Source organism: Phyllostomus hastatus, unplaced genomic scaffold (assembly GCF_019186645.2).
Source record: "Phyllostomus hastatus isolate PE091 unplaced genomic scaffold, TTU_PhHast_1.1 phas_contig_210, whole genome shotgun sequence".
Classification (NCBI taxonomy): domain Eukaryota; kingdom Metazoa; phylum Chordata; class Mammalia; order Chiroptera; family Phyllostomidae; genus Phyllostomus; species Phyllostomus hastatus.
Genome location: NW_025333737.1, coordinates 35,748,794 through 35,775,279, shown reverse-complemented (window position 1 = coordinate 35,775,279; position 26,486 = coordinate 35,748,794). Strand labels below are relative to the sequence as shown.

Here is a 26,486-nt window from a genome sequence, read left to right as displayed (position 1 = left end):
GCCCAATGAGACAGGTACTGCTGGTATCACTCCCATTTTACGGATGAGAACATTAAGGCGAAAAGCAGTTTATCAGCTTGCCCACCTGTATAAGATTAGTAAGTGGCAGTGCCAAAAATTAGACTCTCTGACGCCCACTATCAACTGTCTGGCTGTTTTACCTCTTTCCGTGTATAACAAGCCTCACAGAGCTTTGAACTCATCTAGATGGAGTTAGGGGCAAACCACAGGGGTCACTAACACGTGCTGGTGCTCTCTGGCCTCTGTGGGCCTCCTTCAGCAGCGTCCTGACCAGCCCCAAGCAAACATCACCTTCCAAGCTTTGCATGAAATTCCTTAATACGATATACTTTATTTTTAAATTAATTTTTAAAAATATTTTCTTTATTTATCTTTAGAGAGAGGGGAAAGGAGGGAGAAAGCGGGAGAGAAGCATCAACTGGCTGCCTCTCAAACACCCCCAACCAGGGACCTGGCCAGCAACCCAAGCATGTGCCCCAACTGGAAGTCGAACCAGCGACTCTTTGGTCTGCAGTCCGGCACTCAAGCCACTGAGCCACACCAGCCAGGGCATATTTATTTATTTATTTTAAAGATTTTATTTATTTATTTTTAGAGAGAGGGGCAGGGAGGGAGAGAAACATCAATGTGCAAGAGACACATTGATTGGTTGCCTCTCACACGCCCCCAGCTGGGTACCTGGGTACCTGGCCTGAAACCCGGGCACGTGCCCTGAATGGGAATGGAACCAGTGACCTTTTGGTTCGCAGGCCAGCGCTCAATCCACTGAGCCACACTGGCCAGGGCCATTTTTCATTTAATCTTTATGTTTTTCCATTACCATTTAGTCCCCTTGTATCCCCCTCCTGCCACAATATACTTTAGATTCACTCTATAAATACCTATTAATGCCTTGCTTACAAGTTGACATGGAGTCGCTTCTTAGCTGTTTAATGTTTTTTTTCCTCTCCAACTAGATTGTAAACACCTAGAAGAGAGGGATTGTCATGCTCTTGCTGCAGCCCTCAGACACCAAAGCAGCTCATTGACTGTTGTTGACAGCCTCAGGGCCATCCTCTGCCCCACCCCCTCCACTCCCCTTTTCCTCGGGGCCCACTGCACTTCCTCCACCTGGGTCCGCACCCCCGGCGGCTTCCTCTACTTTTATCCCTTGTGGCTCCGCCCCTCCCTCGTGGAGTCCACCCTACCACCCCGCTTCCGGCAGCATCTCCAGCGTCCCCTAGCGACGAGGCGGTAACTCCTAGCAACCGCATCTCGGTGCCCTGACGACGGGGGGCACGTAGGGCCACGTCAGCGCGCCGTGGCCCCGCCCCCGGCGCCGGCTGGCCCCGCCTCCTCGCTTCTCGGCCGCCGCTGCCGCTGCTGCCGCCGCAGCTACCGCCGACACCGCCGCCGCCGCCGTCGCCGCCGCAGCCCGAGACTCGCGCAGAGCAGTTATGGCGGATTCCGCAGCGCTCGCGCCTGTGGCTCCGGCTCCCGCCCAGGCCCCAGCCGCGGCCTCGGAGGCGGCCCCGGACGCAGCCCCGGTCTCGGCCCCGGCGCCCGCCCCGGACTCGGCCTCCGGTCCGTCCTCGGACTCCGGCCCCGAAGCCGGCTCGCAGCGCCTGCTGTTCTCTCACGACCTGGTGTCGGGCCGTTACCGCGGCTCCGTGCACTTCGGGCTGGTGCGCCTCATCCACGGCGAGGACTCGGACTCGGAGGGCGAAGAGGAGGGCCGCGGGAGCTCCGGCTGCTCCGAGGCTGGGGGCGCGGGCCACGAGGAGGGCCGGGCCAGCCCGTTGCGCCGCGGCTACGTGCGCGTGCAGTGGTACCCGGAGGGCGTCAAGCAGCACGTGAAGGAGACCAAGGTGCGGCGGGCCGGGAGGCGGAGGGCAGTTGCCTGCCGGAGCCCTGGGCCGGGAGGGGAAGGGTGCGCGGCGCTGTCCGGAACAGTGCCTCTGCAGTGGGCCGAGGTGGGAGGACGAGCTTCAGCGCAGGTCCGCTCCCGTGCAAAGTCATTGCACCAGCCCTGGCCCCCCCACCCCTCACGCGAAGGGACTTCGAAGCCGAAGGAGGGTGTGGTGTGGGCCTCAAGGTTATGTACGTGGACCCACTACCGTGGGGGCTCCTCGGGCTGTGGGGCGCGCCGGGCATGACACCAGGGCGGCGGCGTTTTGCTCCCTCCCAGGAGCTCCATACTGTGCTGTGCATCCAGAAGGGAGGGCCGTGTCCGGCAGGTGCCGGGGTGGTGGTGGTGGTGGTGGTAGGCATTCCGAAACGGAGATACAATACAGGTGGAAATCCGGGACCACGTAAACACCCAAGAAGTTCACTAGGTTGCAGCATGCATTATTATGGGTGAAAAAGCCTAACCCCTTTTTGTTTTACCTTGTTGTCGCGTTGTAATTGCTGCGGGGAACTTTGTGAGTAAAATCACTAAGAATCAGAGCTGTGATATTAATAGTCCTGGGGGAGGGGGACGTGACAGCTGTGCCTGGGATTGATGACTCCTGAGTGCAGTTGGACTTCTTGGGGGAAAAAATGCTGTAGAACCACAGATGCAAACCTGAAGGCTGTTCTTGACCCGGGGCTGTGGAACAAACACCAGATTCCCGTCTGGCATTCCAGCTAGGCCGGTGAATATTGCAGTCTCACCAAAGCAAGGGTTTTATCGTCGGAAACCTGAAACCAGGAGCCGAGGTTGGTTTGGTGGCTTTTGGTGTCTTGTTTTCTTGAGTGTCAGTTCCCATCAGTGATTTGCACACGCATACAGCCCCATATCAGTGATTTGCACACACACACAGCCCTGTGTCTTCTACCCCTTCTCCACGTCCTCCCGTCCAAGACAGCATTTTAAGCCAGAATCAGGTCTGGGTGGTTTCAGCCGCTGGGTACTGCAGTGGGGGGTGGGGGGGGCACTTCAGAAGTTAATCTGGGTTCTCACAGACTGGGAGACGATGGCCTCAGGAACAGGGCTTCTCGCCACACTGCGCAGGGGGTGTGTGAGGAGGCCTTGGGCAGAGGACAAGGCCCCCATGCCCAGAAAGAATCTGTGGTCCACTTCCTGGAGGCAGAAGCGACTTCTGACACCCGCAGGGTCTTTTTTCCTGCCCCGCCAGCACACGCGCACCCACTGACACACACGCGCACCCACTGCCACACACCCGCACACAGGACCCTGCTTCCTCTAGAAAGGCGACAGCTTCTCCGACCCGAAGAGAAAACTATAAGTTCGTGGGTAAAAGTACTTGGAAGAGGCTATTTTCGCAGCAGAGTACTTGTGTTAAAAATTACCACCAGTGCTGTTTTGTCAGGGAGAGATTTTTGCCCTGTGCACTGTTTGTGCGTGGTCATACCAGCGAGTGGGCGCTGGTATCGCTCCATGTTTTGTTTTGTTTTGTTTTTTTAATGTATCTCCCTAACCGTCTTTACTAAAGGTTTGTGACTTCAGGAATGCAACTCATTCGGCTCGGCCAGGGCCTCCTGCCCCCCGGTGCACAGGGAAACAGGCCCCACCGACCCCCCGGAGCCGCCCTGTTTATCAGTCGCCCCAGTCTGTCTTGACTTCGGTGGTGGTTGACTTTGTTGACGGTTCTCTTCCCTCCGCCCCACCCCCGAGTGTCGTCAGACGAAGTCTGACCTAAAACACCGCAGTTTTGGAACGGAAGGAAAAATAACTTAGGGGCACCAGCTTGGCTGTACCTCGACGCTGCCCTCGTGGGACTCGCCGTGAGTTGGTCGAAATCCTCTGTGGCCCCACTGGCGGCGGTTCCTCTTCTCCGGCCCGTTGCAGCTTCTGCAGCTTCTGCAGCTTCTGGGCTTCGCTGAGGAGCATAGGGATCCTGGGAAACTGGCACGTAGCACCCATCAGCGGGGGGCAGGACCCGCTTTTAAGACTTGAGGGTGGGTTTGTGTGGGGAGGAAATGTGTCGCTGAGAGGGCGCTCTCCGTTCCGGGAAGCCAGAGGCGCCGATGGCCCTGGTCAGCTGAACGCGTCTCCCAGCTGCCGACTGGGGGGGGGGTAAGGTGGGTCCTTGTGTGCAGCGCTGTGGTCTGAGGAGACTTTCCTCCTCACCTCCCACTCCTCATCAGTCCGCTGAGGGGGCAGCGTGCTGTGCAGGTGGGGCCATGCCACCAAGACGGAGCGTTCAGATTCTGGTGCTGCCGCCGGCGCGGGTCTGGTGTTGGGATTTGAGAACCCAGTTATTGGTAGAGTAATGTAGTGACGGTCTCGGGAAACATTTCTTTTTGAAGTTTCCACCTTTTGGAGTTTTTACATTTTATTTATTTACTTTTTAGAGACAGGGAGGAAGAAAGAGAGGGAGACGCCGACAGGTCGCCCTGACCGGGGACTGGCCTGACCCGGCAGCCTAGGCACCTGCCCTGCCCAGGAATCAAACCGGCGACCTTTTGTTCTGCAGGACAGCGCCCAGCCGGGCCACCCTGGCCAGGGCCGCCTGCTGGAATTTAAAAATGGTGTCCTTCTAGGGTGGAGGAGTAGGCTGTATTTTTGTCGTTTTCATGTTAATTTGGTGGGCAGTGAGTAAAGGCTTAATATTAGTCTCTTAAGGTCCTTTAACTTTTTGATGGACAAATTTCAGAAAGAGAGGGGAAGAGGCTGACGGATGAGCCCTACCCCCTTCCGATCACTTCCGGAGCTTGGACCAACAGAAATGAAACAGGTCGATTTCCCTTAGAACTGCGGACGGCGTGGTCCAGTTCCGGGGACGCCCCGCAGCCCAGGTCCAGCCCCTTGAGGACCCGGAAGAAGCCCGAGACTGGCGCCCTCCCTCCCCTCGCCGTCCCAGCTCCTGCGTGGGCAGCGTGGCGGCGGACTCGGGCACCGGGAACTGTCCCCGTCCGGCCACACGTCTCCTTTGCGGAGACTCGCTCCTTCCCCATCTGCGGTCATCCCTTGAGTAACATGTTTGAGTCAAGCCCGTTGCTGTCGGGCCCCTTGGCCTTCTGGAGCGCTGGCCTGGCCTGGCCTCTGCACGCCCCACCCCCCTCCCCCGCACCTGTGGTTGTTGGGCCGCACGGCCCCGCCCCGTGGGGAGGAGCCAGGCGGCCCCGCCCCCGCCCCGGTCCGGGCCTTCCTGTTGGTGCCCCAGCGCTCCCCGCCCCTGGGTGCCCCGCCCCTGGGTGCCGTCTGTTGCTGTAAGTTGCCACACACTTGGAGTCTCAGCTGGTTTGAGATCTAATGTCTCTAAATTAAAGCCGCGTCCGTAATCACCCTGCTTTTTGTGAGGCGCGCGTGTGTAGCGTCTCTGATGACACGTCCCTCGGGAATTGTCTTTTCGGTTTATTTTTGGCTCCCACTCAGTCCAGATTTCCGGGAGGAAAACTACTTAGGTGTAGTAGCATCACGGCACGTGAGGTTTGCTTGCCTCACCTGCCCAGGTGCCGGGCCCATTAAAAGTGATTGTCCTCAGCGAAATAATAGGAAGAAGTTATGTAAGGCCACCCAAGATGCAGGACTGAGCGCATCTAATTGCGTTTTGTTCAGATAGGATCACAGCGCGTGTGGGCTCTCACAGCTAACTCTGTGACTTTATTCTTTGTCCTCTGGTTCCCCCTTTTCAGCGCCTGGGGCTTGCTGCCTTCCCGGCGCCCCCGTCTGGCTCCCGGCCGGGCTCAAGGGCACTTGCATCAGATGAGAGGCGTGTGTCTGTGTCCTGTGATTGGAAGTCAAAACCCTTGGGTGCTCTTCCTGGCTGTCACCTACTCCGAATGACCTTGGCCTGCTCACTGCCTCGTTTTCGCTCTGCAGTGAAGTGTGAGGTGTGTCTTTCTGGCCCCCGAAGTGAGCCCAGCCCAGCCCGGTGGAATGACCAGAAGTGTAGGTGGGTGGCTATTAGCAGACGCCATCCCTGGCAGACAGAGCCCCCCCCACCACCAGTGTGGGGGTCGCCTCTGCGTGTCACCGGTCGGTGCCGCACCAGAGAGGCGTCCCGGGAAGCAAAAGGCGTGTGGAGGGTTTGTTTCAGTGGTGTTAGAATTTCGTTGCTTGTGATCTGGCAGATAGCAGATTGGAGTTCTTCATTAAGCCTCTTCTATAAATACTCACGAACTTCACTCTGTTACTTCAGGAGAAATTCAGTAATGCACATTTAAAGGCACACCTGCTAAAGCCCACCAGTCGCCGGGAGGGGGATGGAATGAATAGATACACACATTTTTTTCAGGATCTGGAAGGCACCTTTTGAAATTCCTGAAAGACCAGTAGTGCTCTTATGAATTATGAGGACGGTGCAGTATTGTTTTTGTACTTTAAGACAATAAGACAAACGACGTGTACGGTTACTCCATGCTGGGCACGCTGGGTGCTTTATGTGAAGCGTTACTCGGTGATACCCCACAGCGACCCTCTGCCTTAGGTGCTGTCACTATCCCCGTGTTTCAGAGGGAAAACTGAGGAAGAGAGAAGTTCAGTGACTTGTCCAGGGTCACACAGCTAGTGAGGGCAGCCCCTCACCTGAGGGTGTTCAAGTTCAGGGTTCACAGATCAGTGCTGTGTCTGAATACCTTGATGGAACATGAGTCACAGACCCAGCGGTTGGCATGAATCATCCTGTTTGTGACACTGGAAGAGCTGAGTGGGGTGGGAGTCGGCATAGGTGAGGAGACAGGAAGGAGCAGGGTGTTGGGACGGAGCGCCGGAGGCTGGGAGGGCGGCCGGCCGGCTGAGCGGCGCTGTGGAGGGGTGCTGCTCTCTGCCCCTGGGTTTGCATCCCTGACCCCCCCACACACACACCCCCGGGCCATTTGCAAAACACCTGTCCAAAAATGCAAGCTGTTTCCGGAGAATCCGTCAGTGCCCCGGGGTCCTGAATGAAGGCAGCCTCTGTGCGTCCTGATTCATCCCAACTCTGGTGGCCGGCGTTGGGACGTCCACCGCGACTTCCTGCCTCCGGAGCCCGCCTGTCCCCTCTGGTGGCTGCTGGCGTCGCCCTCCTGCTGGGAGTGCTGAGTCATGAGACAGGTTCTGAAGGGCGCCTTGGAGAGAGGCTGAGTCCCGCTCCCTGCCGCCTCCTTCCCTGCCGCCGCCCTGCGCCCTGAACTTGGCCGTGGGTGTGCGCACTCCAGGTCTTTCTGCGCCCTCCCCACCTGCTTCGCCGTTGTGCCTGCTTTTCTCTTTCTCACTTTCCGTTTCTGTCTCTTTCGCTGGTGTGCCCACAGGCCTCGTGGGATCCGGTGGAGCCCCTCCGGGGCTGTGCGTAGAGGGCGTGAGGTGAACTGCTGTTGCGGCAGCGCTGGGCCCCCGTGTCCGGTCCCTCGGCGCTGGGTTTAGGGCGGTTTCTGTGACGGGTGGCTTCTCTTTGCGTGAGCCGTCCTGCAGCTTCCACCCAGGGAACATGGTCCGTGACTCTGCCCCGACCGAGGGAGGCTTCGGAGTTCCTCTGCCCAGAGGTGAGCCTGTTTCTGGGCCCGGGTGGGAAGGTGCTGCTTCAAACGAATATCCGAAGTTGGGGAAATGGCAGTCGGGGCCGTGCGCGCACAATGTGCTTTTCCGTGGACAAGGTGCTCTCGCTTGCACTTACCAGGATTCTGCTGTTTCAACTGGAGCTCCTCCCGGAGGCTCCACTTGCCAAGCCCTGAGAAGGCCGCGGTGCTGATGCTGCCGCATCCACGTTCGCAGATTACTGAGCAGGGAGGGCACGGCGCGGGTCTGCCTGTTTCCGAGGGTTCCGCCCGCCTCAGGGGGCGCCACCGGGGACCCCCTGGCATCTGCGCGGCTGCAGACGGGGAGGGGCGGAGTGCTGACGGAAGGGTTTTGTAGTGCAGAGTAAAAACTGAACCGTTCACGGAAAACCCTCTAGATTCATCTTCTCCAAGGTTATCTATTTGCCCTTGCTGCGCTCTTCAGCTGTGCCCTGCGGCGGAGAATTTCTTGTCCTTGGACCCAGGCTGCCCGAGGTGGGTGGGTCTTCGGTCAGTTTCACCCACAGGTTTCTGTATCCTTCTGAAGCAGCATTGTGAAATGCAAATTCGTGTGATTTAAACATTGAGGCAAATGATACATCGTCTAGAAGTATTCAGTTAGGCAGTAAGTACTGGAATGAATATCCTTTTGGGGTTAAATCTTGTTGAATATTTGGTTGAGGGGTTTTCGGTTTGTTTGCCTATTTTGAGAGACCGAAACATTTGATTTTACGCAGCTTAGTCAAAGGAATAAGACCCTTACCAGGTCACTTTTGGTTTAAATGAATAGCCTGCCTATATCTGGCAAAGATTCGTTCGAACTGTGATAATTCACATTTTTTAATTCTAAGTTACTGAGTAGTGCTAATAAGCAGGGGGCAGCCCTGGCCCGTGTGGCTCAGTGGACTGAGTGCCGGCCTGCAGACCAAGAGGTCGCCAGTTTGATTCCCAGTCAGAGCACATGCCCGGGTTGCAGGCCAGGTGCCCAGTCAGGGGCGTGCGAGAGGACCCCGAATCTCTTGCACATTGATGTCTCTCTCCCTCTCTCTCCCTCCCTTCCCCTCTCTATAAAAGTAGATAAATAAAGTCTTTTTCAGAAACAGTCTGAAGAGGCCCTGGCCGGGTAAGTCGGAGCACCGTGCCAAGGCTTCAAGGTTGTGGGTTCAGTTCCTGGGCAGGGAACATGGGGAGCAACCAGTTGATGCAGAAATACGGGAAACAACCAATCAGTGCCCTCCCTCCCTTCCTGCCTCTGTAGATGCAATGGAAAAAGTCCTCAGGTGAGGATAATAATAAAAAAAGCGAGGTGTGTGTGTGTGTGTGTCTGCGCCCAGTCAATCCTATTCAACAATAAAATTAAACTCCCCAGCGAGCGGAAGAAATTCCTGCAGTCTCGAAAAAGAGCCTCTTCATTTGCATCTTGCAAGTGAGAGCTGGTCTTGCATGCCCCGCAGCTCTGATGAGGTTTTTCCTCCTCGCTTTAATTTTGATCCTTTTCGTGGGAGATGCTGCTGTGATGAGAGCCGGGGAGGCCGTCGGGGCGGGCGTCTCCCCAGGGCTGCCCCTCCAGTGCAGATGGGAAGGAATACGGACACACACGTGTCTCTCGTGTGGTTTCCGGGAACAGCAGGGCCTGGCACTTCCACGTGGAGAGCGGCCCTGTGTGTGTGTGTGTGTGTGTGTGTGTGTGTGTGTGTCTTGCTCTGTTTAATTGCCTCAGGGAGTCTCGGGGCCCTGGAGGTTGGTGATGTCATCCTCAGGCCGAGGAAGAAAGAGCCTCTCGCCCACCCTCAGCGAGCTTGCTGGGGGAGGGGTGCCAGCTACCTGCTGGTCGGAGGGGGTGTCCGCCTTCGTTTGCTCATGGCCTGCGCGTCCCGTCTGGCCCCTGGTGCCACCGGATAGGAGACGGGTCTCCTGAAGGTCACCAAGCAGCGGTGAGCTCCTGGTCACCGCGCCCACCCGCTTCTTCCCTGGTCACTGTCCGCTCGATCAGTCAGCCCCTCCATGTGGGTGATCGACTCCCGTAAGGGAAACGCTCTTCTGTTGGGTTTTGTTTATTGGGCTGAACCCGAGTTTTTCTCTTGCCTTTTGTCTTTTTCCTCCTTCCTCTCCCTGGGGACTCTTCCAGAGGCTCGAGCTCCCCTGTGCTCTCCTCGCCCTTCCTCTCCCGTCCTCGTCCTCAGTGCTCTGGCCCCCCCCCATCTCCTCACCCCCACCGGCACCTGCGTCTGCACTGCTGCCCCACCCCCCTGCCACAGCTCCGTCGGTTCCCTCACGTGCCGGGGGGCTGCACGCTTCTTGGGGTTAGATCTGAGGAGCGCAGTGACTCTCCCCATCCCGGAGTCGGTGAGCTCTGCAAAAATGTCCTTTTCTGACTTTTTATTGTGAGAAGTTGCCCCGTGCAGAGAAGAGTTGAAAAGCCAGGCCAGTGATTCCGAGCCACCTGCCGTCACGAGCCAGCAGCTCGCCCTCCGCCGCGTCTGCGTTACCTGCGTGAGTGGGCGGCGTGCAGGTGGTCTCCGGGTGGTCCGTCTGCAAGCTGGCGGCCGCCGGGGCCACATGCACCTCCCCACACTCCAGCTCGAGACTTCTAGAGTCAGAACATTGGCGAGCATTGGTTTGTTCACAATGGACCGCTTTGGGCCCCCATGGTAATAATTTTTTTCTTTAAAGATTATTTTTATTGTTAAATCTACATAACATAAAATTTACCATCTTAGCCATTTTTTTTTATCATTCTCACTTGAGGACCTTATTTTCATTCCTTTTACAGAGAGGAAAGTTGGGGGAGGGAGGGAGAGAATCGTAAACATCCATGTGAGTGAGAAACAGGGATTGGTTGCCTTCTCGCACGTTCCCCAGCTGGGGATCGAACCCACAGCCTGGGTAGGGGCCCTGACTGGGAATCGAACCTGCGACCCTTCGGTCGATGGACCACGCTCCAACCAGCTGAGCCACACCAGCCAGGGTCCCACCTCGACCATGTTTAAGTGCTCAGCTCAGTGGTTTAAACGCTTGCATAGCGTAGCCCTTTCTGTCTTGTGAAACGGAAACTCGGGACCCATCGGACAGCGGCCCCTCCCCACCCTCCTCTCCCAGCGCCTGGCGGCCACCTCGCCACTGTCCTCTGCGATTTTGATTACTCTGGGCGCCTCAGAGGGGCGGAGTCGCACAGTACCTGTCTTTTTATGACGGGCTTATTTCACGTACTGGCCTCCAGCGCCATCCGTGTTGTAGCCTGTGTCAGAATTTCCTTCCTTTTCAAGGTTGAATAATATTCTATGGTGTATATAAACCACTTCTTGCTTCTCCATTTACCTGCTGAGGGACGCTTGGGTTGCTTCCCTGGTGCAGCCACGGCGCGCAGTGCACACGGGTGTGCAGACGCCCTCTTCCCGGCGGTGCTTCTGGGTGTGACCAAGCAGGGTTGCTGGGTCGTGGGGGGCGGGGGGTATTTGTCTGTAGGACGGCCACGCTGTTTTCCACAGCAGCTTTTCCACCTGCAGGCCCGTCGGCAGTGCACAAGGGCTCCACTTTCTCACACACTCGCCGACACTCGTTGTTGTTTGTTTGTTTTTTTAAAGATTTTATTTATTTATTTTTAGAGAGACAGGAAGGGAGGGAGAGAAACATCAATGTGTGCTTGCCTCTTGCATTGCATGCCCCCTACTAGGGACCCAGCCCGCAACCCTGGCATGTGCCCTGACTGGGAATCGAACCGGCGACCCTTTGGTTCACAGGCCAGCACTCTTCTTTGAGAGTAGCCGTCCTAGTAGGTGTGAGGCAGTATCTCACGCAGTTTTGATTTGCATTTCTCTCCCCAGCGATTAGCGAGACCAGACACCTTTTCCTGTGCTTGGTGGTTACTTGTATGTTTTGGGGGGAAATACCTGTTCAAGTGCTTTGCCCATTTTTGAATTGAGTTGTGTCTTTTTTGGTTATTGAATTTTAGGAGTTCTTTGTGTATTCTGGGTATTAATCTTTTATCAGATGGACTATTCACAAATATTTCCCCCCACTCTGTGGGCCAGAAATTGTCGGATATGGGCCCCGGGCGGGGGGGAGCAGGGAGACTGGCTAAGCGGCCCCGGCCCCCAGGCAGCACCCTCAGGTCCCGGAGTTCGTGCTGGACAGACCTCTCCCACCCTCGCCAGTGGCCAGTGTTCCTGCCCAGTCATTGCCGAGGTGCTGCGTGGGGTCTCGTGCCTTTTTGGGACGCAGATGGGGTCGTTGCTGAGAGTGTGAGGCGGCTGGTCCTTGAGGAGATCGGTGGGTCGGAATGGCTGTCTTTTCTCCAGCCAGCATCGGTGGGTTCTCGGGGAACACGCTTTACTTCTGTCACCTTACTCTTTCCCTGCAGCAGCCGGCGCCCCGTTTTAGAGCTGGAGAGACTGAAACCCAGGGGGGGCCTGCCCCTCCCCCAGGGCCGCCCGGCGGGCGAGGGGCAGCGGGGTGTCTGTGCCCCGGGCAGGGCCCAGTGCGGGCTAGGTCGCTGGGCTAGGTCGCTGACAGCGCGGCCCCTGCAGCAGGCCCACCAGTTACATTGTTTTCAGTTTTAAATAATGTCAATAATATCTTATACTTGATACTTTTAATATCTTTGTCTCTGTCTTTAAGTTTCTTAGGATGGATTCCTAAGTGGAATAACTTGGGTCAAGGATTAGGAATCCATTTTTAAGTCGGGATTCATTTTACCAGCTGCCCCCTCCCCCTGCAGTGGTGCCCACTGGCGCCGCCCCTCAGGAGGCCTGTGTGCCCAGCGCCGGGGCGAGACTCCGGCTGGTTGGCAGCTCCCAGGGGCTGGGGCTGGGGGTGCCGCCTGGGCTGCTTCCTGCTCTCGCCAGGAAGGCGGCCTTCTCGTGCCCTCAGCCTCGGGCACGCGCCGCCCCCCCAGAGGGCTGACCTGGGGCGTCGAGTGAGTGGGGGAGGCAGGAGGTGGTGTGGGCACGGGGTGTGGAGTCGGCATGCCGCCCCGAGACGGCTCTGTGTCCACGCCGGACACGCAGGCCCACTGCTGCGCGGCCATTGGGAGCTGGCTGGGGTCGCCTCGACCGGCGCCGGCCTGGGGTCAGCGCCTCCCGGAGGAGAGTGAGCTCTGTCGCAGTTCCCCATCGCCTTTGGGAGCCACACGGTACACGTGACCCCGGTTTTGGGGAGACACTGCCGACCCGCTGGTCTGCCCCCTGAGGCTGACTCCAAACCTAAGTCTTGATCTCCGTGTCCGTGTGTCTGTTTAAAGAGGTAGTATGTGCAGACGACACGGCCTTCGGAAGATCTGAGCGAGTGTGCAGTGAAACGTTTGTGTCCTTCCTACCGTTTCCGCTCCCCAGAGACAGCCGCTGGGGCCGGGCGCGTCCTCTTCCATCCCGTGTATATTCTAACGTGCGTGTGCACGCATGTGCATGTGCACGTGTGTGTGCACACGCTTTCAAACAGCATAGACAGTCACTCTCTGCGGATGCTCTGGACTCGGGCAGCCCTGCGTCGGACCTGACCTTCCTCTTGGCTCGCGCCGTGTCCCTGGACGACCGTCTCGTCCCTCCGCACGGTCCCTGCCGTGTCACTTCCCTTCGTTCTCCCCTCCGAGGTGCTGGCCTTCATGCCGGGCGGCCGAACTGATTTCGGTTTGATGCCACTTCAGGGCGAGACCCGCTCTGCTGCTGGAGACCGTGCAGGTCAGCGTTCGGCGCCGGGCTCCCCTCGCTGAGCGCGCGCTCGGGTCCCCTCCCCGGCGCAGCCCGGGCCGGTCCGCCGTGCCGTCTCACGGCCGGTGACGTTCCGAGGTGTGGGCGCGCCGAGCCCGGTTCATCCGTCCACAGGGCGAGGGGCTGCTCTGGATGATGCCGCCGCGGGCGTCCGCGCACAGGTTTCCGTGCGGGCGTGTGTTCCCAGTTCTCCCGGGTGTCGCCCCCCGGAGGGGACGTGGTGGGCAGTGTGGTGACGCTGTGTTTACCCTTTGGAGCAGCTGCCGGACCGCCGTCCAGAGCGGCCGCGCCATTCCACGCTCCCGCCAGCGATGCGGGAGGGTCGCCGCTTGTCCACGGCCCCACCGACACCGGTCATCGTTCATGTTGGTTACAGCCGTCCTGGGGGTGTGAGGCGGCGGCGCGGCGGGATGGTGCTTTCCCGGTGACCGGGGGTGTCCAGCATCCTTGTCCCGTGCTTGCTGGCCACCGGCGGGTCTCCTCCGGGAAGTGTCTCTTCACATCCGTCCTCGCCCGCTTTTCGCTTGGGTCGTTTGCCGGCTCGCCTCTCGGACCCTGCACTTGCGTCTTCTCCCTGCCCTGCAGCGTCCGGCAGGTGGGTGCCGCCTTGTCCCGTGGGCGCCCTGTCCACGGCGTGGGGTCTGTGCCAGGCGTCTGGCATTGTGTTGGGGTTTGACTTCCTTTCCTGTTTATAGATGCTGTAGGGGGTTTGAGACCCTTACAGACTGCAAGGTCTTAAAGTTGTACATCTTTCCGGGAACAGAGTTCTGACTCTACAACTGGGGGCGCTAACTGGGTCTTCTTGGACAGTGGGCAGGCCATCACATACATTCCAGTCACGTGACCCCCAGCACGCCAGTCGCAGGTGCGCCTGTTTTCAGGGTCCGAACCCCAGCGCTTCCTCCACGGGAGGCGGTAAGATGCTTGTCAGTCGGTGCGCACGGGGGCACGTCGGTGACAGGATAGCTGCTGCAGCCCCGCGGCATGCCAGCTCAGGCGTGCGAGGGTATGCCCGCGCGTGTGTGTGGCTGTGTGCGGAGGGGCCCGTGTGCTGCTATTTGTGCTTTGTGACTTTCTCGGCGAGTGTTTTTAGTTTAGCATTTAAGAGTCTGATTTCACGCTGTAAGTGTGTAAAGTGTCGCTCACCCACGCCTGCCACGTGACACCGGCAGGCTCTTCCTCCCGGAGCCCAGCTTTGTCCTGGGTCAGTCTGACTGTCACGGTCCAGTCACAGTGATTCGTGGGATTCAAACGGTATTTTTTAGAAATCGTTGATTTGAAAGAGAGAAGACGGGGTGGTGGGGAGCGACAGCAGGTTGCCGTTCCACTTACTGATGTGTTCGTTGGTTGATTCTTGTGTGTGTGCCCCGACCGGGGGTGGAACCCGCAGCCTTGGTGCGCCCGGGTGACACCGCCACCAGGTGTCATCCGGTGACACCTGGTGGCAGTGTCATCAGGTGTCACCAGGGCCGGGTTCAAAGTTTCTGTGACACTGGACACTGAAGCCGTTCGTGGAGGCGGACAGGTGGCCCCCTCGGATGAGAGGGAGTTTCTGGGGGAGCTGTGCTGTCCCGTCCCTCCCGCCGCTCGGCTCCGGGAGCAGCCCCGCCAGAGGGGCCCTGGGGAGGGGCACTAGTCTCTGACGTAAGCAGGTGGACAGTGACGAGAAGGGTTTCTAATTTTTTGATTTGTGATTTCTTGTTTTTTTTTTTTTTTACTTACTGTTATCTCCCCATCTTCAAGTACGTCCCACGGTTGTATGTGCGTACTTTGCAAAATGAAGATCAGAGATCTCTGGTTGGCACACTTTCGGCAAACAGTGGGGTGCATGCATTTGCTTATCTCCACTTCCTCCAGAAACCCTGCTGAAATGACAGCAAAATACGTATTTTAAAGCACGAAGCCATGAGGACACAGAATGGGAGGGAAGACAGAAACAGAGAAAAGGTTTCCAGTTTCGGAAGAGGCATAGAACGGGCGAAGGCGGAGCGGAGCAGGGCAAGCGGCAGCGCCGGTGCCGCAGAGCGACCGGGCCGGGAGCCGCGGACACGGAACCCCTCGGGGGTCGGAGGCCCCGGGTGCTTGTTGGGCGGGAGTGGGCTCAGGCCCAAAGACGGGGTCAGTAGGGAGGCTGCTCGGGCAGAAGTTGGACTCCCCACGACGCCTCTTCATTTCTGAAAGCCAGAGAATACCCCTCCCCTCTGCCCCCGAGAGAAAGCAGAGGCTCGTGCTCAGGACACGTCAGCACGGAGCCTGGGGGCCGGGGGGCCTCGGGTGCCGCAGAGGGTGGGCGCCACTGAGCTGAAAGTTGGGTTCCTGAGCGTCCGAGCGTCTGGACGCCAGCTGGGCCGCCACCTGCTCCCTGAGGCTGAGACTCACATGAGGAGTGAATGGAGTCAGACTCAGCCCCACCTCAAAGCAGGCGAGAGTTGTCCCTTGCACCCCTCCGTCTCCCCAGCGGCTCCGTCCAGCACAAGCACAGGGAGCGTCAGCACTCCGGGGGGGCGGCCGAGGCGCACACACTGTGTGCTCGGTGCTGTGCTACTTTGTCGGTCGTTTCCCGTGCCCGCCACGGCGATCGGGACGCAGAGCCGTCCCCTCCCCACAGAGGGGGCTCACTGGCTCCCTCTCCGGTGGGAATGGAGAGCCGGGGGTCACCGGACACACTCCAAAAACTCCCCCTGTGACCCAGGGGTGGAGGCTGGGGCGAGCAGAGGGAAAGGCGCATCGGGGGAAACTAAGCCGACCCTGACAACAGAAGAAACCTTCCAAACGCAGGGGGAATGTCCTCGGAGAAACAAGAGCTGATATTTTGTCAGTGAAATGAAACAGGGTGCTCTAAAAATGAGAATAAGAAAGAATTCTTGGAAAGTAACGTAATACTGGGGCGGGGGGGGAGTGTTGAAGTGTTGACAAAAACCCCGAGGACAGAGGATAAAAGCATCTGAAGTCTAGGCAATCTCTAGAGAGAGGGGTGGGAATGGAGAACAAGTGTATCACAGAAACCCGAAATGTTTCTGGAACCGATGGTCACAGGGCCCCAGGACGGTGCACGGGAAAGCCCTGACCGGCACGTGGCACTCATAGTTCCAGAACGCCGGGGATGGCGCTGCCAAAGAGGGAGCCGGGTCACACACAGAGCGATCGGGGCGCAGGTGCTGGGACTTTCCCGCCTCACGGGAAGCCAGAAGGCGGTGGGGTGGGTTTGCAGTCTGACGGGGCGGGGGGGGGGGGGCGGTTGTTACTGAGCGCGTGCAGACCACTGCTACAGCGGCCACTCGGGGCTGCAGAGTGGCCCGGATCAGGGCTCTGCGTGGCTGATCCTGGAGGACAGTGAAGGGAGAGTGAGAAACAAAACCCCAGGGATTGAAAGCCGGAGCAGAACAGGCCTACTGGTGTGGCAGCCCGGGGAGCGGGGTTTATTGGGCCCCAAAACAGTAGAGGCCTGGATGTGCATGAACGTGTCAAGTATGGAACTGAAGTGCAAATCCCCTCCAAGGGTTCTTTTCTCTTCTGTGGGGCCAGAGGGGCAAGGGAGGGTTCAGTGCCCCACTGGCCGAGGTGCGGGAGGGGCGGTCTCCTGTCACACCCACAATTCCCGCTCGGGTCCGGACTCCCCAGGCGGGCCCAGACTCCCCGCAGCAGACGCAGCCAGGCTTGCAGAGCGGCCCTCTCCCTGGGATTCCCGAGATCGCCCCAGATGACGAGCTCTCGCTGGGAAACTGCTAGACACGCGGAAATGATAAGCAAGAGTCAGCCAGCTGTCACAACAAAAAAGGATTTCCAGCATTTAAAAACTTCAGATAATAGGAGAGGTTAGGAAATATATAAAGTGATGGAAATAATTATAGACCCACAGGAAGCTGCAAAAACGTGCTTCCAGAGGAAGGAAGGACGCCAGACCTAGGAGAAAGGAGAGGGCGGAGCAGGAGCGGGCCACACGGCGTCGGAACCGTGTGGGAGCCCCGAAGAAGCATCGGCTCGTGAAACCGTGGCCGTTACTCGCTTGATGAGAATTAACAACAAAAGTACTGACAGGCAGAGTGTGGGCGTGAGAGACACCCTGACTGAGCGCATTCTAACAGGGTTGCGCTGTCAGGCATGGGGATGACGGGTCTTGATGTGCTTTGGAGTCTGAGTCAGGTGGATGTGTTAAAAGTTTACAGGGCATCACTAAGATAGAAAAAAGGGTTGGAAGCTTTCAAACCAGTGGAGGGGAAGGAGGTGTGCGGAATTATGGAGCCGAGGTCGTCGTTCGAGGAAGAAGAGAACAAGGAGAAAGTATGGTCGGCAGAAGGCTCCGAAGGTGCTCGGACTGAGTCCACGCGGTGTCGTCGGTCTGTGTCAGCAGTGACCGTCCGCCTGGGGTTGCCCGGGAGCCCCGGGAGCCCTGGGCGCTCCGAGGGGACTCCGTATCCGGCCCAGTTGCCTGACAGGCGATTCTTTCCAGGCGCGTGGGGACTATAAAAACCGCCTTTCCCAGGCCGTTGACCCAGAGCAGGTGGGAGGGGGGCTTCCCTGGGACAGGGAGTTTTCTGGGGCTCCAGAGCCCAGCGTCCACGGGGCAGGCCGCACAGGAGCGCGCACATTGGAGAGGCCTGGGGTCGGGGGTGGTCTGCAGGAGGAGAGCCCAGGAAACATGCGGGTCCTCGGACCGCGCTGGGAAACATGAGGGACGGGCGCTGGACCGGGCTCTCGCTGTGCGCACGGGGCACGTGCAGTCACAGCGCCGCTGGGCTCCGGTGGGAGCCGTGCCCGCTCAGAGACAAGGCCTTCCTGTGGCTCCGGTCTGGGCCGGAGAGTGTCGGAAGGGTGCGCTTGAGGGCGGGGGGCAGGCGAGAGGCCGCAGGGCGGTACAGAGTAGCGTCTGCCCTGATCGGGGATTCGAGGTGAGAGCGCAGTGTTTGCACGTCACGGGTGAAGTGTCCGGGCTACTGAGACATTGGAGAGTGGCTGCCTCGAGGGCGCCCTTTGGAGGGAGTAAGACAGGGACCGTTACTCTGTGTTGTTAACCCTTTTGGTGCTCTTTGATTTATTGGGTTTTTTTTTTTGTTTTGTTTTGTTTTTCAGATTTACAGGTTTAAACCAACACCGTTCCATAGAAATACGGTATGAGCCACATGTAATTTAAGATTTTTTTTTAAGTGGCTACGTTAAAAAAAAAAGGTAAAACGGGACCGGTGAAGTTCAATTTAGTCAATTTCACTGAAGCCCCGTAGACCCACGATACCATTTCTGCCCGTCCCAGGTACAGGGAACATGAACGCGGTCGTTCCCGCCTCATCTTCAACCTCTGGAGCCCTGTCCGGGCTCCGCACGCCCCCTTCAGCGTGGGTTGCACTCCGGGGGCTCCGTAGCCAGCCAGAGGCAGCTCGCGGCGTCCCTGCGGGACAGCGCAGGGACGACCGGGGAGGGACAGAGGGGTGCCCGTTCCCTGTGGGTCTGTCGTGCTGGGCAGACCACTCTGCAGGGTGGGGCCCGGCCCCGGTTTCTCCCCTCTGCCCGGCCGCCCCTACTCTAATTCACAGTCCCGGGCACGTGGACTCAGTCGGCATCCTCACGGCGGTCACCCGCCCCGGCGGGCTTCGCACACACAGACATCACAAAAACGGGGGGCGGTGAGTCCTATGGAGGAAGATAGAAGGGGGGCGGAGAATGAGGCCGAGAGATTCCGGATGGGCGGTCGGAGACGGCCTTTCCGAGGAGGACGCGCCTGCGCACAGACTGGGGCGCAGCCGCCTGGGGCGGGTGGGGAGTCGCGATTGGTCCGAGGCGGCCCCCACCGCCCCCAGCCTGGCGCACGCGCCCACGTCAGCACGTAGCTGCCTGTCGGACTGCCTGTCCTCCCCTCCCTCCCCTCCGCCTCTGCGCAGGCTCGGCCTGTTCCCTGCTGTGTCCTTAGCTTCCGGCACTGCGTGCTCCATCCTCGTAGGTGCTTAGTTTGTGCAGTGACTGGACGGGTGGGTGGTCAGCAGCGCATCAGGTGAGCAGCGTATAATAGGGTCCGAGCCCAGACTTTTCCCCCTGGCTGGTGCCGCGCAGTGGGCTGGGCGTTGTTCCGCAAACCGAAAGGTCGCCGGTTCAATTCCCAGGCAGGCACAGACCTGGGCAGCGGGCTAGGTCCACCGTTGGGGGCGTTCTTGATGGATGTTTCAGGCAACCAGTCGATGTGTCTCTCCCTTCCTTCCCCCTCTCTGAAAATAAAGAAAATCTTAAAAAAAAAAAAAAGCCCAGGTTTTCTTTGGGGCAGGCTGCATCCCTGCCCATGGTAGGTAGACCAGAGACAGGACCGGCGCCTCGGGCCTGGGAAAGGCCAGGAGAAGGTCAGGTGCCCTCAGCCACACGGTGCCCTGTGTCCGCTTACAGCTTCTGCCCGTCACCTGCTTCGGGACGGCTCCGACTGCTGATGGGGTGTGCGGACTCGGAAGGAATCTCGGAGGAGTGCTGAGGTGGTGGGGGGAGTGTGGGAGGGCCAGGGAGCTAACACTTCTGGTCGCTTTCCATGTGCCGCACGTGCCCCGGTGCTGAGACCGCCAACTGTCGCAGCGGGCCTGCCGGCGCCCTCCGGTGGCTCGGTGGGCCCTCGGAGGAAGGGCCGTAGCAGAGCCCCTGAAGCATCACCATTCGGGGCGTGGTCCCTGAGAAGGTCTGGGCACACCCTACGACAGGTGGGGAGGGTTCTGCAGACGCCAGCCTGGTGCCGCCTGCTGGTTCTTCAGGCCTTCGGTGCAGCACGCAGGTGGCCCGCCCCTGGGACCCACGGGTTAAGGGGAGATAGAGCCAGGCCAGAGAGGAGAGCTGAGATGTTTGTGTCATCAGGGCATAGCGCATCCCGGAAAGTGTCCAGCCCTTCCCAGTCGGGCATAACACCTGGATGCATCCGTGGTCACACGTTAACGCACCCTGGTGGCGCTTCACTGCTGCTTTTGGAGGGACACAGTACAGCTGCGCAAGCCGTGTCCCATGCGCTGGTGGCCCGGGTGAGGGTGACGCTGGTGCTTCTTTCTCTGGAGGGGGAGCAGACAGTGTTGTGTCAGCCACAAGCCGATGGCAAACGGCGACTTCATTTTGCAGTGTTTTCCTGCTGTTGGGTGCAGCAGTGGGGCTCTGTCGTGGCCAGGGTGTGTCCCGTTTCCCGCTGGAGGCCAGAGGGCCTCCTGGAGATGAACCTGCAGCCCCAGTAGGTGTTTGTGGGGATTTCCTTCTCTTCTCTGTTTCCACGGGTGTTGGGAACAGGTAAGATTCCTCAAGGGAGGGACAACCTAAGACAGGCACCGTCAAAAGGGGGCCCTCAGGGAAGGTCTTGGGGGGCTATAGAAAAAGGGGGTGATGGACCCTCACCCCCTCAGCTTTGACATAGCCTGAGTCCTCATTCTGTCTGCAAGAAGTTTCCTAATCTCTTGGCTGCCTTACTTCCCCTACCTGACTTAAGCCTGAAACAATGACGGAGGTGGGTGCAGCCCTGGGCAGGAATGGGCAGGTTCCCTGGGGTGATCAGGCCTAAGGAAGAATGCATAGAATCCTGGGAAACCTACTTTGCTAAGAATGTCCTCAGTGTTCTGATAAGGGTCCGAGCATGAAATGAGTTTGTTTCCCAAAGTTTCACGGGCCTTCAGCTCACTGACCCTGACTCAGGACGGGCCCCCATGGTTCTTTGGACGTTGTCTGTCGTCTGAGCCTCACTGCCCGACCCTGACTGATGAGCGTCCCCTGTGCTCCTGTGCTCACTGAGCCCCGTGAGAGCCCACTGAGGAGCAGGCTCCCGGCCCTTCTCCTCTGAGAGATCGGGCCCCTCTCCTCCCCAGGCAGGTTGTGTCTCGGTAGACCTACTACCGTCTGTGGGCGGAGCCCCCCCAAATGGGCTGGTGGGGTGTCCTCCCCGCTTTCCAGCCCAGCCTGTCAGCACAAGCTCCATCCAGAGACGGCCTGCCACGTGGGTTTAATTTTGCTTGAAATCTTTGCTCAGGAGGTGGCTACCTGGTCCCGTCCTGACCTGATTCTCATGACACGGGTGCTGAGGGAAGGAAGACGTCATCACCGTCCGGGTGGGCACCAGGGAACGCTGGCCCCCGGCAGGCCTGACCCCTGACCCCGTGGCATTGGCCTGTCCGTGGGCTCTGTGGCGGTGACATCAAGGGGGTGGGGGTGGAGCCTGTCTGGGGGGCTGTCAGAGTCATCACTGGTGACATGAGACCCTGGCTTGTTACCGGCCTCCCAGTCTTGTGTCTCCGCCGCCTTGGTTTCCCGGGCCATCACCGAGCCCCTGCTTTCCTGGGAAGAGGAGACCTCGGCAGTGCCCACCCCAGCCAGTCTCATCAATGTGCAGTTTTGGAACCGGGGAAAGCGGGGACCCAGCACTGTTCTGACGTGGCCATTCCAGGGCGGAGGGTGGCACCTGCCCGCCCCTCTCGGGTGGCGTCCCTTTGCCTGCCTGCCTGCCCGCAGGGTGGCTCAGCGGTGTGTCGGGGGGTGGGGGGCCTCTGCACAGCCTTCTCCACCCTGAGCTCGCAGGTCTGAGAGAAGCAAAACCCACAGGAAGGGCAGCTCCTTGCTCCACCCCCGGTTCACCGAGAGCCTGGCCCTCGAGGACGAGGCCTCAAGTCAGGGCCCTGGTGTGTTATTTTTACAGCCTTTGCTACCGCATTTGCATCTTTAAAAATAGCAGTGCTGAGTGAGTCCCTCTCCTTCCGACTCTGCCTCAGAAGGCAGGGCGCGCTGCGCAGAGAGCGTGGCTGTGATCGATCTCGGGGATGGGTGCGAGGGCCCAAGGAGCCGCAGACGCGCAGGGCGGAGGTGAGACTGGGCTTGGGAGCTGCCCTGGGGAAGTGGGGGGGAGGCCTCCGCCCTTTGCTGACTAAAGGTGACGTCATTTTGAGACCGTGTTGTTTTTTCTGGGGGTCTGCAGAGGGGGAGGTGAAGAGAGGGGAGGCCCTGGAGGCTGTCTGCAGGGTGGGGAGGGGGCAGTCCTCCGCAGACCTGGAGCTCTGGGGTGCCGGGAGAGCCAGGAGTTAGGCACCGATGTTCCCATCCAGAGACCTCGCTCTAAAAATCAGGGTCTTGCTGTCACAGCGCAGGCCCGGGGCTGCCTTCTGCTGGGAAGTCTCCGGGGCGGCACAAGCACCTGGGCCCCAGGCGCCTGTGAGTGCGGCTGGTGGAATCTGGGCGGCGGGTGCTGAGAGCTGTCCCGGGGCCTGGGGCTGTGTTCTTGGCGTCTGTCTGGGAATCGGCCTCGCCTGGGGGCTGGACCTCGGGGGCAGAGGCGGGTCACAGTTGGGTCCCCGCCATTTGGGGGGCCTGGTGGCTGTGTGCCCCTGTTCAAGGATGGGCCACGGAGGGCGTCAGGGATGTGAGGGGCGGGTCCCAGTGAGGGTGCCTTCGTCAGTTATCTTAATCTGCTTTGCTTTTGCGTCTTGAGCCCCAGAATTAAGTGTTTAAAATGTCCTAACGTTAAAAAGTAAATACCCCTAAGTAGCTGGAGTGTTGTGTTCTAGAAGGTAAACTAGTTGAAGTAGAATAGTTTTAACCAGGGAAATGACTGGATTTGCCGGGGAAAATTAAGGAGTAGGTTTCTGGCTTTGTCCAGAGATTCCTTCAGCAGGTTGGGATGAAAAGCCTTGCAAGGGGCAGAGCGGGTAGAGCTCCTCCCCGCAGGAGACGGACCTCGGTGGAGCTCTGCCCACGGGATCACCACCTCGTGTCGTTCTGTGAGCAGCGCGACCTCAGACGGGCGGGGTCTGGAGGGCAGCGGGAGGCCACACGCTCTCTCTCCCCGCGGCCGGTCGGGCTGCTCCCCGCTGACTCTTGGGCACAGCAGCTCGGCCGCCAGACCAGGCCGTGAGGCCGTGCCGCCCCCTCCTCCATGGTTCAGTCTCGCTTCTCGAGGGAGGAGGGGGCCTTCTTCTAAAGCGTCAGTCACGTCTGTCCCCTCCCGTCAGACCCAGCAGTCCCTGTCGGGCTGTTTGGCCCTTCTTAGGCCAGGTTGCCAAGACCAGGGCGCGGAGCTGGGCTTCTCTCGGCGCCGGCTCTGGCTGCGGGCACGCACCCACTGGGAGCCGCACCCCCGCACCACAGTGTCTGCAGAGACCTGGCTCTGCTGCCCGGCTCCGGCTGGTCTGCTGCCCGGCGCAGCTCTCCACCCGCCCCGCTCTTAGCGGGCAGCTGGGCTCGGTCCCCTGTCTGTCCCCTCGGGCAGGCTGTGCCTCCGGGCCGTTCCAGGAAGCTGGCCGCTGCCGCTTCCAGGCAGTGGTGCTGTGGCGCTGCCTCGCTGGCTGCCGGGCTGCAGCGTGTGGTCGGAGGGAGGGGCCGCTGGGCCCAGGCCCTGGGGGTTGAGAGCACAGCCGCCTGGCCAGGTCTCCCCTGAAGTGTGGGGGGAGGGGGTCCTGTTGCTACCACTCGCCTGTGTCTGTGTGGCAGTCCTGCACCACCTGGCCCTTTCCACCTCCCCCACTTGCCGCTCAGCTCAGCGTGCATTTCCTGTGTGTTTTCAGGTATTTTATGCTCTAAGTGAGTTTTTTGTAGCCAAGGTGCATTCCTGCATGCTTCCCTCCCGCCTCTTTCTGGGCTTGGAGAAGGCACGGGCCGGTGAGCTGATCGGCCTCCGCCGTCAGCATAGCAGAGCTTCTGTCGAGTCTCTGCAGCAGGCGACTGACAGAACTCCCTGGTCGGGGCACCGACACGCGTCTGTCGTGCACACCGCCCAGCCCTGTCCGGCTGTCCTCCCTGTCCCCCGAGCGTGGGGAGCCCCTGGCCATCGGTGGTGTGATGACGAGCTCTGCGGTCCTCGGGTGGGCGCAGAGCCCCGCAGCGGCCTGGCCTTGCGCAGGAGGGGACCTAAGGCCCGGACTGCTGGCCCAGCCCCTCCTGCTCCTCCTGCTCCCTCTGCGCTCGCCCTGCGCAGCCCTCCACGCCCCGCCCCCCCCTTTGGAGTGGCCCCTCTAACGTGAGTCCTTCGCGCTCCCCTCCCGAGGCCAGTCTCTCCCTCTCGCGTGCCCGCCCTGCGTTGCTTTCTGGGGGGCACTTAGCCCGGCCAGACCCAGTCTGCCTGCCGGTCCCCTCCCCCACTTGCCGGGGAGGGGGCTGTGCGAGAGCAGGAGCTTGGGTTCCATCCCTAGTCGCCCAGGTGCGTGAGCTGTCTGGAAAGCAGGTGCCGGGACCCCTCGCCAGGAGGGCGGGCGTGTCCGGTGCTCCTGCTCCCGGAGGAGGCCATGGGGGGCGCAGGGTTCGGTTCTTGGCTCCAGCAGATGCGTCACAAGGGTCCAAAGTAACGCGGGCTCACTTTAGCCCCCTCGCTCAGGGGTACGTTCGTTCCCATTTTGGTGTTACCTTTCTTTGTTTTTTTTTAATGCTCAGAAACGTCTGGTAGCTGTGGTTCTCACTCAAATGCTAATAGCTCACCACGCCGGAGGCTCAGGAATTCAGGGATGACATTCGAGATCTGTGCCCCCTCAGGTCCCACCCTGGTAGCACTGTGCTTGAAACTACATTCAGGCTGCACCTGCCACCAGCCACAAAGCCCGTGAACCTGTCCGGGGCGGCTGTGCTCAGGAAGCGGCGGTTTCCCAGAGCAGGCACGGCGCCCTCTAGTGTCAGCCTCTGGGGCGTCCGGTGCTTGGGATCTGGGTACCCGCCGGCTTGAACTTTTATGGGTGGGATGAGGGGAGGAGGGCTCCTCCCACCTGAGCCCTCCACGGGCGCCGGGGCCCTACTGGCACGGCAGCCGGGCCGCAGCAGCAGCAGCAGCAGCAGCCTTCCCCGGGCCCCAGGAGGGAACAGAGCATTATTGCTCCTTCACAACCAGTAGAGTTGCCGTCCTTTAGAATGGAGTGTGTGGGCCTGCCAGAGATGACAGGCTCTTCTCCGTCCCCTCTCTGCAGCTCGGGGGCCGGGCGGCTGGAGCTGGACTGCGGGGTTCCAGGGCCGGCTCCGCCGCCCGGGAGCTGTAGTCCGCACCGGTGGTGCTGCTACTTCGGCCCCAGCAGGAGCCCCCGTTCCTCCCGCACCTGGGGAGCGGTGTCCCACAGAGTGGGCACGGAGCGAGGGACTGCACCCAGGCTGCTGTCCCGCGAGCTGTCCCGGAAACCAGCACGGCCGCCGGGGCAGGGACGTGGTCCGCAGGCTCCACGGGGGTGCCTTCTCAGGCGTCCCTTTGCCGACTGCCGCAGCTCACGCCAAGAATGACCTCCCCCCCACCCCACCCAGCACGACGGTCTCCCTCCTTGAATGTCCTGGGGCCGCACCTTCTGGCGTCTGGGGCAGGTCGCAGAGACCCGAGTCTGACTCGAGGTGGGCTGGCGCTGAAGACACCATGTCCCAGACCAGAGACTCGGGGCCCCCGGGGGTTCCGGGGAGAGGGGATGTTCTTTGCATCAGAAAAGTGCCACCGATGGGCCACCACCACAGCCTCGGCAGGAGCCCCAGGGCCCCGCACGGTCTCCTGGGATCCCTGAGCAGAGCTCAGGGCCTAGGGCTCAGAGAGCCCCCTCTGCTGGGGCTTGGTGTCCGGCAGAGCCGTCACAGCCAGTGCTCGCTGAGCACGTACCCTGCGCCCCACGCCGCCTTGTTAGTCCCCTCCCCCGCTCCGAGATGGCCACCGTCACCTCATTGTACGCCTGCGGCCGTGCGCAGTCAGTCTGAGGTTTCGGAGCTGGCGCATCCGAGTGTCTGGCTCAAGGACCCCCGTGCCTAACGCCCGGGCTCGGTCTCATCCGGTTCACGGGCTTATGTTCCCGTAGGAAAGTCTGACTGCTTGTGGGTGGCTGGGCCCGCTGCTCCCCTGCATGTTTTGTAAGTCCCAGTCTAGTTCTGGTGGAGCTGGCTTCAGTCGTCACTGCCAAAATGTCAGTGACCTTGAGCCAGTGCCCGGGTCTCCTGCTCTGAAGGTCACCTTTCCATGCCCCAGGGCTGGGGACTGGAGAGCATGTTGTTGGAGGGAACAGCCTGTCCACCCCGTGGTTTGAGGACTTGCAGGTGCCCGTCCGTGACTCGATGGGGAGCTTCAGAGGAAGGGCCCCGGGCTGGGGGGGCCAGCAGAGCGGCCTGGCTGGCCTGGCGGGGGACGTGTCCCCCCTGGGCTGTGGGAGGGGCGTCCAGTGCCCAGCAGAGGGAGGGGGCCGCCCTCCTGAGGCCCCAGCTGTCCTCTTGGAGCAGGGCGGCCGCTGCGGGGTGTTTGGGGAGGGCGAGTCAGGTGCTCACCGTGCGGCTGGCCGGGCTCCCAGAGCCGGCCGACCCGGGTTACTCAGCCGCCTGCAGGGCTCCGCGGCTCGGCAGATAAGGGGTGGGCTGCGGCTGGCGGGACCGATAGCCTGGATTGGAAGGTGGCGTCGGGCGATAGCTGGCTGCAGGGCGGCCCAAGTGACCCGC

The 26,486-nt window shown here is 60.1% G+C and overlaps 1 protein-coding gene across 2 annotated transcripts in view; it reads left to right on the top strand.

Annotated features, from left to right (window-relative positions):
- The first annotated feature begins 1,362 nt into the window (after positions 1 to 1,362).
- UBE2O (ubiquitin conjugating enzyme E2 O) overlaps positions 1,363 to 26,486 on the top strand; it is a 39,514-nt gene continuing 14,390 nt past the window's right edge. For both annotated transcript variants that reach the window (XM_045835774.1, XM_045835773.1), the window contains exon 1: positions 1,363 to 1,868. In XM_045835774.1, coding sequence (XP_045691730.1) covers positions 1,458 to 1,868 — 411 coding nt within the window. In that variant the 5' untranslated portion in view covers positions 1,363 to 1,457. The remainder of the gene's footprint in view (positions 1,869 to 26,486) is intronic.